Genomic DNA, 18,321 nt, shown 5'->3' with positions numbered 1-18,321 from the left:
CTGAAAGGACAAAGGATTGAAGGGCCATGGTCTGCTGTATGGTTGTTGTGTCAGGGACACACTCAAACATTTAGAGGGTTATTACCTCTCTTGGCAGGCTACGAGGCTGTGGAGGCTGTGAAGAGGAGGCCCTTTTCTCAGCCACATGGATGTTGGTAGCTGAAACATCTCAAAGGAGTGTCTACAGTGCCCAGGTAGCTGTTCTACTGCTCAGCAGCATGGTCAGCTCACTAATTGTCCATGTGGTCTTGAGAGGGCCCAGGCTGAACTGAGCTAGAGGACCACAGATGCCTGCCTGAATGGTCAGAGGTCAAGGACTGTCCTGCCTGAGACTTGACTGTCCATTGATACCCACTCAGATGGGACAAACGATGCCTGCAGTCCCAGGAGGGCCCCACCAGCCCTCAAGTAGGCAGGGGGCTGGCAGGTTGCTACACCCAGTCCTGCATTAATCCACACATGTCCACTGAGTGCCCTCCTGTCTGGGCACTCTGCTGGCACTGGGGCTGCCCAGGCAGAGCAGGGCCAGCACAACCTTTCCCAGATGGGAGGGCAGGAAGGAACCAGGCATGACTCCTGACACCCTCCACAACCCGTGACTGACATCGACTTCAATGGGAAACCCTCAGAGACAGTACAGACACTTCATTCTCCTCTGAGAGCCCAGGACTGGGGGGTAGAAAAACAGTGGTCCAGCTCAACTCCCTGACTCATGTGTGACCCTGGGCAAATCCTATCCATCCTGGAGACTTCAGAGAGGAGAAAGGAAGGGCAATGGGGATCAGTTATGCTTAAACCTAACCCTAACCCTAAAGAACCCTAACCTCTAACCCTAACACCCTAACCCCAGACCCTCTACCCTGACTCTCCAACCCTGACCCCTGACCCCTAAACCCTGACCTGACACAAACCCCAGACCTAAACCCTAGCCCAGTGGATACCGAGGGATGACGGTACTCTGGAATAAACCAAGGGATTCATGACCTTGCATTTAGCAATAGTTTCTTAGATCTGACACTAAAACACAAGCAAGGAAAGAAAAAAACATAATCTGGAGTTTCTCAAAATTACAAACCTTTGTATATCAAAAGAGGCTATCCATAAAGTAAGAAGACTGCCCACAGAATGGAAGAAAATATAGGAACATTATATATCTGATAAGAGTCTTTATCCAGAATATATCAAGAACTTTTACCACTCAGTAAAAGAGCAACCCAATGTTTGAAATGCACAAAGGAGTTGCACAGACTGTTCTCCAGACAAGGCATACAAATGGTCAACAAGCACATGAAAAGATGTCAAACATCAGTAGTAATGATGGAAATGCAAATTAAAACCACAATGTGATACCCCTTCACACACACTAGAATGGTTATATTAAAAATAAATAAAAATAACAAATGTTGGCAACAATGTAGGGAAATTGGAACCCTTAAACTTTACTCATGGAAATGTAAAACGGTGCAATCTATGTGTACAAAACTTTGGCATTTTTCTCAAAAATATAAAAATGTAATTATCATACGTCTCAACAACTCCACTCCTAGATATATACCCAAAGAACTGATAACAGGTGTTCAAATAAAAACTTATACACCAATATTCATAGCAGCAATGTTCACAACAGCCCAAGGTAGAAACAATTAAAATGTCCACCAACAGGTGAATGGATAAGCAAAATAAGGTAGATCCATAAGCTGCACTATTCTGTCATATAAAGGAATAAAGTAAAATTGTGCAGCCGCTGTGGAAAACAGTATGGCGGCTCCTCAAAAACTTAAACATGGAATTAATGTATGATCCCTCAATTCCACTCCAGGGTATATACCCAAAATATTAGAAAGCAAGGACTGGAACAGATATCTGTACCCCATATTCATAGCAACATTATTCACAATAGCCAAAAGGTGGAAGCAACACAAGTGTCCTTCTGCAGATGAATGGATAAACATAATGTAGTATATACACAATGGAATACAATTCCACCTTTAAAACTAAGTAACTCTCACACAGGCTACAATGTGGATGAACCTTGAAGTCATTATGCTAAGTGAAACAAGCCAGACACAAACGGACAAACATTCTATGATTCCACTAGTATGAGGTATCCAGAGAAGTCAAATTCAAAGACAAAAAGTAGAGTAAGTTTGCCAGGGGCTGAGGGGAATAAGTGTTTAATGGTGACAGTTTCACTTGGGGAAAATGAAAAAGTTCTGGAGATGGATGGTGAGGATGTCTTTACAACAATGTGAATGTATTTAATGCTACAGAAGTGTGTACTTAAGATGACTTAAGTGATAAATGTTATGTGTTTTCAATCACAATGAAAAAAATGATACATGTTACAACATGGATAAACATTGAAAACATCCTAAGTGAAAGAAGCCATACAGGAAAAGCCACCCAGATCATACTCATCTTGTACACTTTGAATCCATGAAGGTTTTTAAAATGAGGGAAAGCCCCAGTGATGGTTCCAGAAAAAGAAAACTAGATTAGAATGGAAAAAGACATTTCCACAAAGTTGGGGCAGCTGGTGAAAGCTGAAGTGGTCCTGTGGATAGGATTATAATGTGGAAACCATAATTATACCTCATTTTGGGGTTATGTGCTGGTTCCCTGGGAGACTGGCCCTGTTTTGCCTAAAACACACTGCAGTATTTGGTGTGAATGTAGAAAACTTTGTACTGCTATTTAAAGTTTAAACATTTGAAATTTACTAAAAAATACTTTTCAATACAACCATGTCAGTAACATGCCAGAAAATCAGCGATGACATGAAACATTGCTAGAAAGGCCAAGACTTACCCAGACCAAATTCAACCCAAGTGATGCTAATCGCTTGGTCCACATGGTATTAAGAGGCACTGTGGGAAGATAATATTAGGAGCCACTAGGTCTTGGGTGCTGTGGATGACCTGGGTGTAGTGGAAAACAGTGGGATTTCTGAATTCTAGGTTTCCACATAAAACCACCAAAAAAACTGTCAGAACTAAAAAAATGAATTCAGTAAAACTGCAGGATCATTTGTGATTCTATATACTAATAATGAACTATCAGAAAGAGGAATTAAGAAAACAATTCCATTTATAATTTCATCCCCAAAAGAACTAGGAATAAATTTAACCAAGGACTTGAAAGACCTGCACACTGAAAACTAAGACACTGATGAAAGAAACTGAACAGACACAAATCAATGGAAAGGTATCCCGTGCGCATGGGTGAAAATATTGTGAAAATGTCCATGCTACCCAAAGCAATGTACACATACACGCAACCACTACCAAAATTTCAATGACATTTCATAAAAACAAAACAAACAATCTTAACATTTGTGTGGAGCCACAAAGGACCCAGAAGAGCCAAAGCGACCCTGAGGAAGGAGAACGGACCGGAGGCATCTCCCTCCCCGACTTCACACTACGTTACGAAGCTACAGTCACAAAAAAGTGTGGAATTGGCACAAAAACAGGCACACAGAGCAGAGGAACAGAACAGAGAGCCCAGGAATCAACCTACAGGTATGTGGCCAGTTATTCACAAGAAAGGAGCCAAGAACATATACCAGGGAAAGGACAGTCCCCTCAATAAACGGTGCTGGGAAAACCGGACGCCACACGCCAAAGAAAAACACTGCACTCTGTCTACACCACATACAAAAGGGGCCAAAAACCCAGTTTTCCACATCAAGCCCTTCCCCTCCTGGCTCCTCTGAAGACAGACACCCTCAGCGGTCAGCCACACACAGGAATCTTCTCCCCACTTTTCCTCACCTTTTCCCTCAGGGGCATCACCTCCCGGCAGGTCCTGAGGAGACCAGGCTCCTGTCAGAGAGAAATGGACCCCACGATGTCCCAAAGCTGAAGCCCCAGCGGGTCCTGAGGAGACCCGGCTTCCGTTAGTGTGGACTCGACCCCAGGTTGTCCCAAAGCCCGGCCGTCAGCATGCACTCGGCCCCGCGTGTTCCAGAAGCCAAAGCCCCAGCGGGTCCTGAGGACACAGGGATCCCGTCAGCACTGCGTGGAGCCAAGTCCGTGGGCAGAATGCATGTTCCCACGGACGGTCAGGGAGGCGGGCTCACGTTCCCTTCCAGCCAATGGGAACGTGCAGACCAAGCCACCTCCCAGTTCCGTGGAGGCCCCGCCCCCTGAGGGCACTTCGGCTGCATCCAGTAAACTGTGGAAATTCAAACTGAAATACAGTCAAGTATCTCATAACTATTCTCCAGAATAGTTAAGGAACAATTAATTGGAAATTGTATGAAATGAAATGACTGTAGACACAAACTTTAAAACTTGTGCCAGGCTGGTCCAGAGACCACACTTTAAGAACCACAGCCTTGAATTTCAGCAACTTCGGGAGAGGAACCAAGATGGCAGAGTAGAAGGACGTGCTCTCACTCCCTCTTGCGAGAACACCAGAATCACAACTAGCTGCTGGACAATCATTGACAGGAAGACACTGGAACTCACCAAAAAAGATACCCCACATCCAAAGACAAAGGAGAAGCCACAATGAGATGGTAGGAGGGGCGCAATCAGAGTAAAATCAAATCCCATAACTGCTGGGTGGGTGACTCACAACTGGCGAACACTTATACCACAGAAGTCCACCCACTGGAGTGAAGGTTCTGAGCCCCATGTCAGGCTTCCCAACCTGGGGATCCGGCAACAGGAGGAGGAATTCCTAGAGAATGAGACTTTGAAGCCTAGTGGGAATTGATTGCAGGACTTTGACAGGACTGGGGGAAACAGAGACCGCATTCTTGGAGGGCGCACACAAAATAGTGTGCGCATCAGGACCCAGGGGAAGGAGCAGTGACCCTGGGGAAGACTGAACCAGACCTCTCTGCTAGTGTTGGAAGGTCTCCTGCAGAGGCGGGGGGTGGCTCTGTTTCACCGTGGGGACAAGGACACTGGCAGCAGAAGTTCTGGGAAGTACTCCTTGGCATGAGCCCTCCCAGAGTCTGTCATTAGCCCCACCAAAGAGCCCAGGTAGGCTCCAGTGCTGGGTTGCCTCAGGCAAAACAACCAACAGGGAAGGAACCCAGCCCCACCCATCAACAGTCAAGTGGATTAAAGTTTTACTGAGCTCTGCCCACCAGAGCAGCACACAGCTCTACCCACCACCAGTCCCTCCCATCAAGCCTCTTAGATAGCCTCAACCACCAGAGGGCAGACAGCAGAAGCAAGAAAAACTACAATCCTGCAGCCTGTGGAACAAAAACCACATTTACAGAAAGATAGACAAGATGAAAAGGCAGAGGGCTATATACCAGATGAAGGAACAAGAAAAAAAACCCAGAAAAACAACTAAATGAAGTGGAGATAGGCAACCTTCCAGAAAAAGAATTCAGAATAATGATAGTGAAGATGATCCAGGAGCTCGGAATAAGAATGGAGGCAAAGATTGAGAAGATGCAAGAAATGATTAACAAATACTTAGAAGAACTGAAGAACAAACAAACAGAGATGACCAATACAATAACTGAAATGAAAACTACACTAGAAGGAATCAATAGCAGAATAACTGAGGCAGAAGAACGGATAAGTGACCTGGAAGACAGAATGGTGGAATTCACTGCTGCGGAACAGACTAAAGAAAAAAGAATGAAAAGAAATGAAGACAGCCTAAGAGACCTCTGGGACAACATTAAACGCAACAACATTCACATTATAGGGGTCCCAGAAGGAGAAGAGAGAGAGAAAGGACCCGAGAAAATATTTGAAGAGATTATAGTCGAAAACTTCCCTAACATGGGAAAGGAAATAGCCACCCAAGTCCAGGAAGTGCAGAGAGTCCCATACAGGATAAACCCAAGGAGAAACATGCCAAGACACATAGTAATCAAATTGGCAAAAATTAAAGACAAAGAAAAATTATTGAAAGCAGCAAGGAAAAAATGACAAATAACATACAAGGGAACTCCCATAAGGTTAACAGCTGATTTCTCAGCAGAAACTCTACAAGCCAGAAGGGAGTGGCATGATATACTTAAAGTGATGAAAGGGAAGAACCTACAACCAAGATTACTCTACCCAGCAAGGATCTCATTTAATTTCATGGAGACATCAAAAACTTTACAGACAAGCAAAAGCTAAGAGAATTCAGCACCACCAAACCACCTCTACAACAAATGCTAAAGGAACTTCTCTAAGTGGGAAACACAAGAGAAGAAAAGGACCTACAAAAACAAACCCAAAACAATTAAGAAAATGGTCATAGGACACACATATCAATAATTACCTTAAACGTGAATGGATTAAATGCTCCAACCAAAAGACACAGGCTTGCTGAATGGATACAAAAACAAGACCCATATATATGCTGTCTACAAGAGATCCACTTCAGACCTAGGGACGCATACAGACTGAAAGTGATGGGAAGGAAAAAGATATTCCATGCAAATGGAAATCAAAAGAAAGCTGGAGTAGCTATACTCATATCAGATAAAATAGACTTTAAAATAAAGAATGTGACAAGAGACAAGGAAGGACACTACATAATGATCAAAGGATAAATCCAAGAAGAAGATATAACAATTATAAATATATATGCACCCAACATAGGACCACCTCAATACATAAGGCAACTGCTAACATCTATAAAAGAGGAAATCGACAGTAACACAATAATAGTGGGGGACTTTAACACCTCACTTACACCAATGGACAGATCATCCAAAATGAAAATAAGGAAACACAAGCTTTAAATGACACAATAGACCAGATAGATTTAATTGATATTTATAGGACATTCCATCCAAAAACAGCAGATTACTCGTTCTTCTCAAGTGTGCACGGAACATTCTCCAGGATAGATCACATCTTGGGTCACAAATCAAGCCTCAGTAAATTTAAGAAAACTGAAATCATATCAAGCATCTTTTCTGACCACAACGCTATGAGATTAGAAATGAATTACAGGGAAAACAACGTAAAAAACACAAACACATAGAGGCTAAACAATACATTACTAAATAACCAAGAGATCACTGAAGAAATCAAAGAGGAAATAAAAAAATACCTAGAGACAAATGACAATGAAAACACGATGACCCAAAACCTGTGGGATACAGCAAAAGCAGTTCTAAGAGGGAAGTTTATAGCTACACAAGCCTACCTAAAGAAACAAGAAAAATCTCAAGTAAACAATCTAACCTTACACCTAAAGAAACTAGAGAAAGAAGAACAAACAAAACCCAAAGTTAGCAGAAGGAAAGGAATCATAAAGATCAGAGTGGAAATAAATGAAATAGAAACAAAGAAAACAATAACAAAGATCAATAAAACTAAAAGCTGGTTCTTTGAGAAGATAAACAAAATTGATAAGCCATTAGCCAGACTCATCAAGAAAAAGAGGGAGAGGACTCAAATCAATAAAATCAGAAATGAAAAAGGAGAAGTTATAACAGACACCGCAGAAATACAAAGCATCCTAAGAGACTACTACAAGCAACTCTATGCCAATAAAATGGACAACCTGGAAGAAATGGACAAATTCTTAGAAAGGTATAACCTTCCAAGACTGAACCAGCAAGAAACAGAAAATATGAACAGACCAATCACAAGTAATGAAATTGAAACTGTGATTTAAAATCTTCCAACAAACAAAAGTCCAGGACCAGATGGCTTCACAGGTGAATTCTATCAAACATTTAGAGAAGAGCTAACACCCAGCCTTCTCAAACTCTTCCAAAAAATTGCAGAGGAAGGAACACTCCCAAACTCATTCTGTGAGGCCACCATCACCCTGATACCAAAACCAGACAAAGACACTACAAAAAAAGAAAATTACAGACCAATATCACTGATTAATATAGATGCAAAAATCCTCAACAAAATACTAGCAAACAGAATCCAACAACACATTAAAAGGATCATACACCACAATCAAGTGGGATTTATCCCAGGGATGCAAGGATTCTTCAATATACACAAATCAATCAATGTGATACACCATATTAACAAATTGAAGAATAAAAACCATATGATCATCTCAATAGATGCGGAAAAAGCTTTTGACAAAATTCAACACCCATTTATGATTAAACCTCTCCAGAAAGTGGCATAGAGGGAACCTACCTCAACATAATAAAGGCCATATATGACAAACCCACAGCAAACATCATCCTCAACAGTGAAAAACTGAAAGCATTTCCTCTAAGATCAGGAATGAGACAAGGATGTTCACTCTCACCACTATTATTCAACATAGTTCTGGAAGTCCTAGACACGGCAATCAGAGAAGAAAAAGAAATAAAAGGAATACAAATTGGAAAAGAAGAAGTAAAAGTGTCACTGTTTGCAGATGACATGATACTATACATAGAGGATCCTAAAACTGCCACCAGAAAACTACTAGAGCTAATTAATGAATTTGGTAAAGTTGCAGGATACAAAGTTAATGCACAGAAATCTCTTGCATTCCTATACACTAATGATGAAAAATCGGAAAGAGAAATTATGGAAACACTCCCATTTACCACTGCAACAAAAAGAATAAAATACCTAGGAATAAACCTACCTAGGGAGACAAAAGACCTGTATGCAGAAAACTATAAGACACTGATGAAAGAAATTAAAGATGATACCAACAGATGGAGAGATATACCATGTTCTTGGATTAGAAGAATCAATATTGTGAAAATGACTATACTACCCAAAGCAATCTACAGATTCAATGCAATCCCTATCAAATTACCAATGGCATTTTTTACAGAACTAGAACAAATCATCTTAAAATTTGTATGGAGACACAAAAGACCCCGAATAGCCAAAGCAGTCTTGAGGGAAAAAAACGGAGCTGGAGGAATCAGACTCCCTGACTTCACACTATACTACAAAGCTACAGTAATCAAGACAATATGGTAGTGGCACAAAAACAGAAACATAGATCAATGGAACAAGATAGAAAGCCCAGAGATAAACCCACGCACCTATGGTCAACTAATCTATGCCAAAGGAGGCAAAGATACACAATGGAGAAAAGACAGTCTCTTCAATAAGTGGTGCTGGGAAAACTGGACAGCTACATGTAAAAGAATGAAATTAGAATACTCCCTAACACCATACACAAAAATAAACTCAAAATGATTAGAGACCTAAATGTAAGACTGGACACTATAAAACTCTTAGAGGAAAACATAGGAAGAACACTCTTTGACATAAATCACAGCAAGATCTTTTTTGATCCACCTCCTAGAGTAATGGAGATAAAAACAAAAATAAACAAATGGGACCTAATGAAACTTCAAAGCTTTTGCACAGCAAAGGAAACCATAAACAAGACGAAAAGACAACCCTCAGAATGGGAGAAAATATTTGCAAACAAATCAACAGACCAAGGATTAATCTCCAAAATATATAAACAGCTCATTCAGCTCAATATTAAAGAAACAAACAACCCAATCCAAAAATGGGCAGAAGACCTAAATAGACATTTCTCCAAAGAAGACATACAGATGGCCACATGAAAAGGTGCTCAACATCACTAATTATTAGAGAAATGCAAATCAAAACTACAATGAGGTATCACCTCACACCAGTTAGAATGGGCATCATCAGAAAATCTACAAACAACAAATGCTGGAGAGGGTGTGGAGAAAAGGGAACCCTCTTGCACTGTTGGTGGGAATGTAAATTGATACAGCCACTATGGAGAACAGTATGGAGGTTCCTTAAAAAAGTAAAAATAGAATTACCATATGACCCAGCAATCCCACTACTGGGCATATACCCAGAGAAAACCATAATTCAAAAAGACACATGCACCCCAATGTTCATTGCAGCACTATTTACAATAGCCAGGTCATGGAAGCAACCTAAATGCCCATCGACAGACGAATGGATAAAGAAGTTGTGGTACATATATACAATGGAATATTACTCAGCCATAAAAAGGAACGAAATTGAGTCATTTGTTGAGACGTGGATGGATCTATAGACTGTCATACAGAGTGAAGTAAGTCAGAAAGAGAAAAATATCGTATATTAACGCATGTATGTGGAACCTAGAAAAATGGTACAGATGAACTGGTTTGCAGGGCAGAAGTTGAGAAATGGATGTAGAGAACAAACATATGGACACCAAAGTGGGGAAACTGCGGTGGGGTGGGGATGGTGGTGTGCTGAATTGGGCGTTTGGGATTGACATGTATACAGTGATGTGTATAAAATTGATGACTGATTAAAAAAAAAAAACTTACGCCAAACTCACTCAAATTTATTAACAGACATTTAAAATGTGAAACTATGTTACAGAGATAAACATAGAAAATCTACATGACCTTGGGTTTGGTCTGGAGATCATGGGCTTTGAGTTTTAACACACAACACAAAAGGTCAATCCACAAAAGAAAAAAGTAATATTATAGACTTTATGAAATTAAAAATTTCTACTCTCAAAGACCTTATTCAGAAAATCAAAAGACAAGCCACAAACTGGGAGAAAAATATTTGCGAAACTTTTATCTGATAAAGGATTTGGACTCAAAATAGACAAAGACCTCTAAAACAACCCCATAAAAAATGGGTTAGGATCTGAACAGACACCCGGCCAAAAATGATATACAGATAGTAAAAGTCATACAAAAACATGGTCAACATCATACACCGTTAGGGAATTACAAATTAAAATCATGAGATATCACAGCACACCTATTAGATCTGAGGCAGGAGACAGATGGGCTCCAGGCTAGAAATTTACAACTGGCCTCCTGTTCACACTTCCTGGGGTGAGAAGAAGATGGGCTCCAGGCCAGACATTCATTACCAGCTCCCTGTTTACATTTCCTAAAGCGAGAGACAAACGGTCTCCAGGATTACGTGTTTATGACAGGACTCCTGTCTATATTTCGAGAGCTGCACCTCGATATAAAAACCAGCAACAGAAACAGGGTAAATAACTGGACATTGGACATTGGACATTTTTATGGCAAGGACAGAGTGGGACTAAACCCTGTTAAAAGATCAAGAGGTCATACATTTCCCATTCTTGGGGCAAGGGAGACATTGCACATGTGCAGAAAGCCTCCTTGGGGGTCAAAAAGGAAGGGGCACCACCCCATAATAGGTGATGCTAAGGCCACCCCATAGGCCTCTGGGCTGTAATCCATCTTGGAAAAAAGTTGCACACGCATGTTGGGGAGGGTCCTAGGGCAGGGCAGGTGCGGAGAAAGGAACCAGATAACTGGCCAGAGGTGAACAGAGACCCGGAAGAGCTGCCCCATATAAGTGACTTAACCGCCTCTTTACTGCACTCCTCATTGGGTGGATGCCCACACCTTTCTCTCCGGGTGTGCATCTCTGCCCTGCTTCTCTCTTAACTAAACAAACTGTTTCTCTGTGTGCTCCCCCACTTGTTGTTGTGCTATGTCTCTAATAATAACCTTTGTACCTGTTTTTACAGTTTTGCCTCTGTAAGAAATGCATTTTTCACTGGGGGCAAGAGCCAGGGGGTGTGGTGGCTGGGATTCCTGGTTTTCATCCAGGCTACGCAGGTTCAATTCCTGGGCAGGGAATTAAGATCTCACTTCATGCCACCACTCACTGCTGCCTCTCCAAGATCAGGACTGCCAAACTCAAGATAATGACAATACCAATTGCTAGAGGGTGAGGAACAACAGGAACTCTCCCTGCTTACTGGTGGGATGCAGGTACAGCCACTATGTAAGACAGTTTGTCACTTCTTTCCAAAGCTAAACAAGTCTCACCTTGGGATCCAACAATCGTGCTTCCAGTATTTAGGCAACTGCTTTGAAAATCTATGTCCAAATGCAAACAAAGATGCAATTATGCACAGCAGCTATACGCACAATGGCTAAAAACTTGAGGAAATCAGAATGTCCTTCAATAGGTGAATGCATAAGCAAACTGGGATACATCCATGTCAAGGCGAGTAGAATATGCCACCCCAAAATATGCCTCTCTGGCATAAGGATTATTTCAGTATGATTAAAAAAACAAATCTCAGAAAACTGAGTAGAGACTGCCCTTTTGTGAAGGACATTTACAATAGAGAAGTGTCCATTTATAAGGGTATGTCCCTCTTTGCACTAGAAATAGAAGGATAATGAAACCTCAAGTAACTCTTACCAGTGAAGAAGTCCTGACTTAAATGTGCAAACAATCATACACTTGTTTACTGTGCTTTGCATGATAACCTGACATAACTGGCTTCCCCCCTTCCCCAGCATCTTTCTTCTGTTTTTAGCTGAAGACAGTATTTAAGGGGATGGTTTTGGCCATTTCAGGGAGTGACTCAGTTTTCCGTGGTATCTCCCCTGTATACAGGAGGTATACATGTTATTAAACTTCTGTTTTTCTCCTGGTAATCTGTCTTTTATTACAGGGGTGGGGGGTCTCAACCAAGAACCTAGAAAAGTAGAGGGAAAACTGTTTTTCCTCCCATACACATGCAATGGAATACTACTCAGCAGAAAGGAATGCACCATCAACCTATGGAAAGACATGGATAAATCTTCAGTATATACTGCTACGTGAAAGAATCCAGTCTGAGGAGGCTGCACACAGTATGATCCCACTGATGACATTCTGGGAAAGGCAAAGCTACACAGATGATAAGCAGATCATGCGGTGGGGGGTTTGAAGTATTCCATGTGATACTCTAGGATGGATACCTGTCACTATGCACTTGCCTAAGCCCATAGATGTGTATAGCCCAAGGGGTCAATCATAATCAAATTTAGTTATTTAGAATGTAGGAGTGTTGAAGGATGGAATACATAATGTGACAGAATCTAACTGTATTAGAAATATATGGAAACAACTCACTGTAGGGGATGGGGTATAAGGTGCTGACCTACGCTACCTTTGGAAATGAATGTCTGTAGACTAAAGGCAAAATGGACCGTACATAAACAGTGGGCTTTATCTTACGAAGTTCTTTCCAGGGTGTAGTAGCTAACAACTCTGAAACCTCTGCACGTGTAACCTGGAAAGGAGCAATGCATACATAACTGGCAGATGGTGGGAGCCAGGCTCCTCGCTGTGGGAGTGGGAAGTTACAGACAAGCAAGGGGAGAGCCTCTGCCCTCGTAATCCTGGATCTGGGCTTCCTGGGAGGATGCTGACTGGCCGGGGGAAACACAGATCTTCACGCTGGGAAGGCCCTGCAGACATAGGAACTTCACGCCCCATCTTTCCACCCATACCTGCTGGAAACACTCAGCCCTCCATCATCAGTCAATTGCAGCGTTTAAGACAGTCTCACCCCCAGGCAGATAAAGGAACATGAGGGTCTTGCTTCCCCTAAGCTGTCCCAGAATCCAGGCCCTGGGGGTGGAGCCAGGATGGGGTTTCCTGGGCCTCTGACCAGCAGGTGAGAGGAAGGAGGAGGACCAGTCCTGAGGACAGAGGTTCCCTCAAGTCTGTGAGCCCTGGAGCCCCGATGGGATTCATTCCCAGTGCGGACATGGGCAGGGCCTGCAGTGATTCTGTGTTCCCCCTGGGCCCCTTTGATGAAGCCATGGCAGCACTGGGCCCAGACATCTACTGGCAGTGTCTCAAGCTCTGACACAGTGGTTTTACAAAGGAACAAGAGAATGGAGCTGAGCCCCTGACGGCCACTCCTTTCTGGCTCTGAGTTGCTTCCAACAGGACCGCAGTCACCTGCACGTAGTCTGTTGTGACCTACCTGCCCCCACTGGCCTTTCCTCTCCCTCCCTGGGATGATTCCAGTGATATTTCCAGCCCGGACCCCTCTCCCAGGCCAGACGCCTCTGTCCAGCATCCCCATCTCACCTTGGGGGCTAACAGGCCCCTCAGAGGCCTGTGATCCTGCAGCTCCCCACAACCAGGAGCAGCTCCACCTTCCCAGGTTGCTGAGCCCAGGCACCGGGTGTAACCGAGCAGGACCCTACGGGGCCTTCCCAGGACAGACCCCTCCCCCATATCCTCTGCTGTAGCTCCTCTCTGAAGTACCTGGATAGTAGTATCTGATGCACGCTTCCTGGGTTGTTTTACAGATGCTAAAACCACCACCAAGTGGAAGAAATTAACTACCTAATGATCATGAACACGTAGCCCCAGAGCTTCTGGTGCCTAAGAATTTACAATGTTAACCACCTGTTACCTCTCCATCAACCAATCAGACAATTGTGTGCCAGCTGATCACATACCCTGTGACCCCCCCACCCCCCTCCTTCAACTGGCCTTTAACATTGCTGTGCTGAAATCCCTCAGGGAGTTCGGGCTTTTAGAGCACAAGCCACCTGTCCTCCTTGTATTGGCGCTTTTACAATTAAAGCTGTACTTTCCTTCACCACAACCGGTGTCAGTAGATTGGCTTTACTGCACTCGGGCAAGCGGACCCAAGTTCAGTTCGGTAACACTGGCGTCTCCCAGGTTCTCACTCTCCTTGTGCCCCAGTGGCTGTCAGCTCCTCCTCCAGAGTCTGCGGCCAGTCCCCACGCTAATTCCCCTCTACACCCACAGCCCTGGCCCAAGCCCGATCCCTCCATTAGGCCCTGACAAAGCTCCCTGTCCCCAGGTGCATATCACATCCCACCCCAAAGAGTGGTCTTTCTGAAGCATGAATGAGACTTTGACTCTCTCCCACCTGTACACCCCCACAAACGTTTCCCCACTTTTGCTGGGCTGTCTGGTGGGAGAGGCGTCCATCATGGCCCTGAGAGTCCCCGGCATCCCCACTAGGCTGCTGGCTCCTGGGTTCCCTGACAATGAGCATCTCAGCAGGCCAGGCGACACGGCACAAAACCCCAGAACTGCTCACCTCAGGACGGGGCTAGCAACGCACTGCCACTGCCTGATCGGAGAGACGAGAAGGGCTCCCCAGCCGGGACACAAACTCTGCACAAACTCTCCCTGAGCCATCGCACGACCCCCGTGGAACTTGAGGGAAGGAGGGACCGAGGCACATACTGGTTCCTAAGCAGGAGGCTGTGGGCGCAGCCATGTCCCCCACAAATTCACATGTTGAATCCCTAACCCCCAGGACCCCAGGATGTGGCTGTATTTGGAGACGGGGTTTTTAAAGACGTGATGAAGGTAAAAATGAGGTCACTAGGGCGGATCCTAGTGCAATAGGAGTGATGTCCTACAAGAAGAGATTAGGACACAGATAGGCACGGGGGAGACCATGTGAGGATATGGGGGGAAGATGGCTGTGTACACGCCAAGGAGAGAGAGGCCTCAGGAGAAACCAGCCAAAAAAAAAATAAAATTCAAAAATTAAAAATATAAATTTTTTTAAAAAACAGAAAAAAAGTTTTTCCCTTCCCATAGACGTATTTATATGAATGAATTATTTCCATGCTTATATCTATAAATACAAAAACGAGGAATAAAACCTACCTTGAAACAAAAAAAGAAACAGAACCCACCAGTTATAAAGATGAAAACCCTATCAGGACACTTGCTCCAGTGGTAAACAATTCTGAAGTTGGTCACAGCTGGGGAATCGTCTCCCATGCAGCCAGCAGACCCCCCGCAAGCAGCGTCCTCATTGCAAAGCTGGCGGACTCAGAGGCGTCTCTGAGTAAACGTAAGCTGAGCCCAAGGGCAGCTGCTCCTGAACTTTTCCCACCCTTCCCAGGTAAAACACCTGAATGTGTGCAAAGACTTTAAAGCCTAGAGGAAGGGGCTTGGAGTCACACGAGCGACAGCACACAGGCCCGAGTTGGTGCCTGCAGGCCAGCCAGGATGGTCCTGGCCCCGGGCGCTCTTCTGGAAGCTTTCCATTTCCCTACCTGAGGTACCCCTCCTGTCCTGGTCCCCACTGCTATTTTCCTTCCTCACCTCTGCCCGGGGAGAAATTCCAACGGCAGGTATTGGTGGTACATCCTCTTCTTTAGCAGGTGGCAGCCCGGCAACTCCTGCAGAAAGTCCAGCAGAGCCCCACTCACACCGAGCCACCCACACAGCCGTGGCCGCTCCCTCCCTCCCACCAGCCCAGCCCCGCGACTGCTGACGGGGCAGAGAATATGGCGTCAGGCACAGCTGCAGGGGCTTTTGCTGCCTGGAGGGATGGTTATATTGACCTCAACCCAGGCACACCTGGGGAGGGCTGGCCGGCCGGGTCAGGCTGCCCAGATCAGCCAATCCTCGCCCATCAGGGGCTCATACTTGCAGAAAATGGGCCTTGCTGTACCGGCCAGATCCAAGGAACAGGTGTAGGGTCCTGAGAGTCAGGATAGACAAGGGGCTGCAACTCTGGCTTGTTTTCTAATCATATTATCTGGTCCATGAGTGGGAGATAATTTGAAGAAGACCCTCTCCTAATGAGAAGAACGCAGGAGTCAGGGAGAGGAGGAGTGGTGGGTGGAGACAGAGGCCTGGCGCCCCAGCTGCAGTGGAAGCCCCTGGAAGACCCGGTGGAGGGAGGCCACACAGAGTGAAGCCCAGGGTCACAGACCTGCCGGAGCTGCTGTTTGTTAGTTCAAGCCCTGCTCTGAGGTGCTCTGGGTCAGCTCTGAGCGACAGGTGACCTGGGGGTGCTCTGCAATGAGGGCTATGCGCACGGTTCCTGTGTGCCCAGCCCTGCCGGGGTGCCTGCCCAGGGGAGCTCCGTATCCTGGGAGGGGCCTGCCCACGAGAGCCCCGTGGGCTGCTGGGGTGCCAGCCCAGGTGAGCTCCATATCCTGGGAGGGGCCTGCCCATGAGAGCCCCGTGGGCTGCTGGGTGCCAGCCCAGGTGAGCTCTATATCCTGGGAGGGGCCTGCCCACGAGAGCCCCGGGGGCTGCTGGGTGCCAGCCCAGGTGAGCTCCATAACCTGGGAGGGGCCTGCCCATGAGAGCCCCGGGGGCTGCTGGGTGCCAGCCCAGGTGAGCTCCATATCCTGGGAGGGGCCTGCCCATGAGAGCCCCGTGGGCTGCTGGGGACCTGGTAAAGGACGCCAGGACAGTCAGTGAAGCCACCGAGGATATACATCCAGTAGTTCCTAACTCCTACACCCTGCTGGTCATTCTACCATCCACCAGGACATGGTATTCTGTATTAGATTTAAAAGATGCCTTCTTCTGTATTCCATTAGTCCCAGAATCACAAGAAATTTGGGCTTTTGAGTGGCAGGACTCAACATACAACAGAAACAATACTGCTGGGCCGTCCTGCCCCAAGGGTTCAAAATTTCCCCCACCATCTTTGGGGAAACTTTAGCTAAAGACCTAAAAGATCTACCTCTGGAGAAGGGAACCCTCCTTCAATATGCAGACGACATTCTGATCACCAGCCCTACTAAGGAGGCCTCTGAACTACCTAACCAATAAAGGATGGAAGGTGTCCAAGAAAAAGGCTCAAATATCACAGACTAGGGTGACCTGCCTGGGCCTCATTCTCACAGAAGGTCGGAGAAGCCCACCCCAGGAAAGGGAAGAAGCCATTTGCAGCCTCACCCTTCCTGAATCTAGAAGACAGCTTAAGGGTTCCTGGGGAGACCGGGGTTTGCTGCATCTGGATCCCTAACTACAGTCTAATAGCTGGGCCTCTATATGAAACACTGAAAGGAAAAGACGATGATCCTTTTGAACAGAATCCAGAAGCGGCCTTTCAAGAATGGAAAGAGCAGTCAATTCAGACCCTTGCCCTGGACCTCCCTAAGTTAGCTAAACCCTTTGACCTTTACATTCCCGGTAGAAGGTAAATCACCCTTGGAATATTAGTGCAAAAACTGGGACCACCTGAAATGGAACAACTCAAGTATGCCCTCAGGGTAGGAGAAACTACGGTAACCAAGGGCTGGGCCCACCGCCCCATCCGGCCAGGATACTGGGGGTATCTAAAAACCTGGAAATCAGCAGCCCGCAAGGCCAGCTCCCTCCTAAGGGAAAAGGACCCCACTTGGTGATCCTAACCACCCACCTTGCCCTGAAGTTGCAGGGATCGCTCCGTGGGCACACTGACCTCGAGTGAAGAGGCCCTCCAGCTCCAACCTCCAGAGAGACAACCTGGGGCAACGGGACCCCATGACGACTCATGTGACCATGTCTTTGACCTGGAGCATCTCTTCCAGAAAACAACAAGAGTGTGCCCCAAAAGAGCAGACTACTGGTTGCAGGACTTACTGCACCCAGAGGGGAGCTAATAAGCTTGGCGGGGGAACTGTATATAACGCTGTCACCATAGAAACGCCAACAGCCACCGCGGTGACGGCGGCCAATGAGACCGGCTGGACTCCTAGCTACTTCAAAAGGCCATTGACTCAGTGGCCGTCATGGTCCTGGATCACCACTGGCCCTGGACTGTCTGGGAGTTGAGCAGGCAGGGCTCTGACACCTGGTGCTGTTTGTACGTTAATTCAGTGGCCTAACTGAAGAAAGCACAGACTACTGGTCAGAGAAT

At 45.4% G+C, this 18,321-nt stretch overlaps 1 protein-coding gene across 5 annotated transcripts in view; it reads right to left on the bottom strand.

Annotated features, from left to right (window-relative positions):
• Positions 1-18,321, bottom strand: part of LOC309651345 (uncharacterized protein) — a 217,899-nt gene that overhangs the window by 54,512 nt on the left and 145,066 nt on the right. Inside the window, exon 7 of one of the 5 annotated variants that reach the window (XM_082444010.1) lies at positions 15,780-15,856. The exons of the other annotated variants lie outside the window; for them this stretch is intronic. Within the exon in view, the coding sequence (XP_082300136.1) occupies positions 15,780-15,856 (77 nt within the window). The remainder of the gene's footprint in view (positions 1-15,779; positions 15,857-18,321) is intronic. 5 annotated transcript variants of the gene reach the window in all.

The sequence above is a fragment of the Balaenoptera physalus genome (genome assembly GCF_965194825.1).
Source record: "Balaenoptera physalus genome assembly, chromosome: 21".
Lineage (NCBI taxonomy): Eukaryota > Metazoa > Chordata > Mammalia > Artiodactyla > Balaenopteridae > Balaenoptera > Balaenoptera physalus.
The sequence above is the reverse complement of the archived record's forward strand: the minus strand, read 5'-3'. Positions and strand labels throughout refer to the sequence as shown.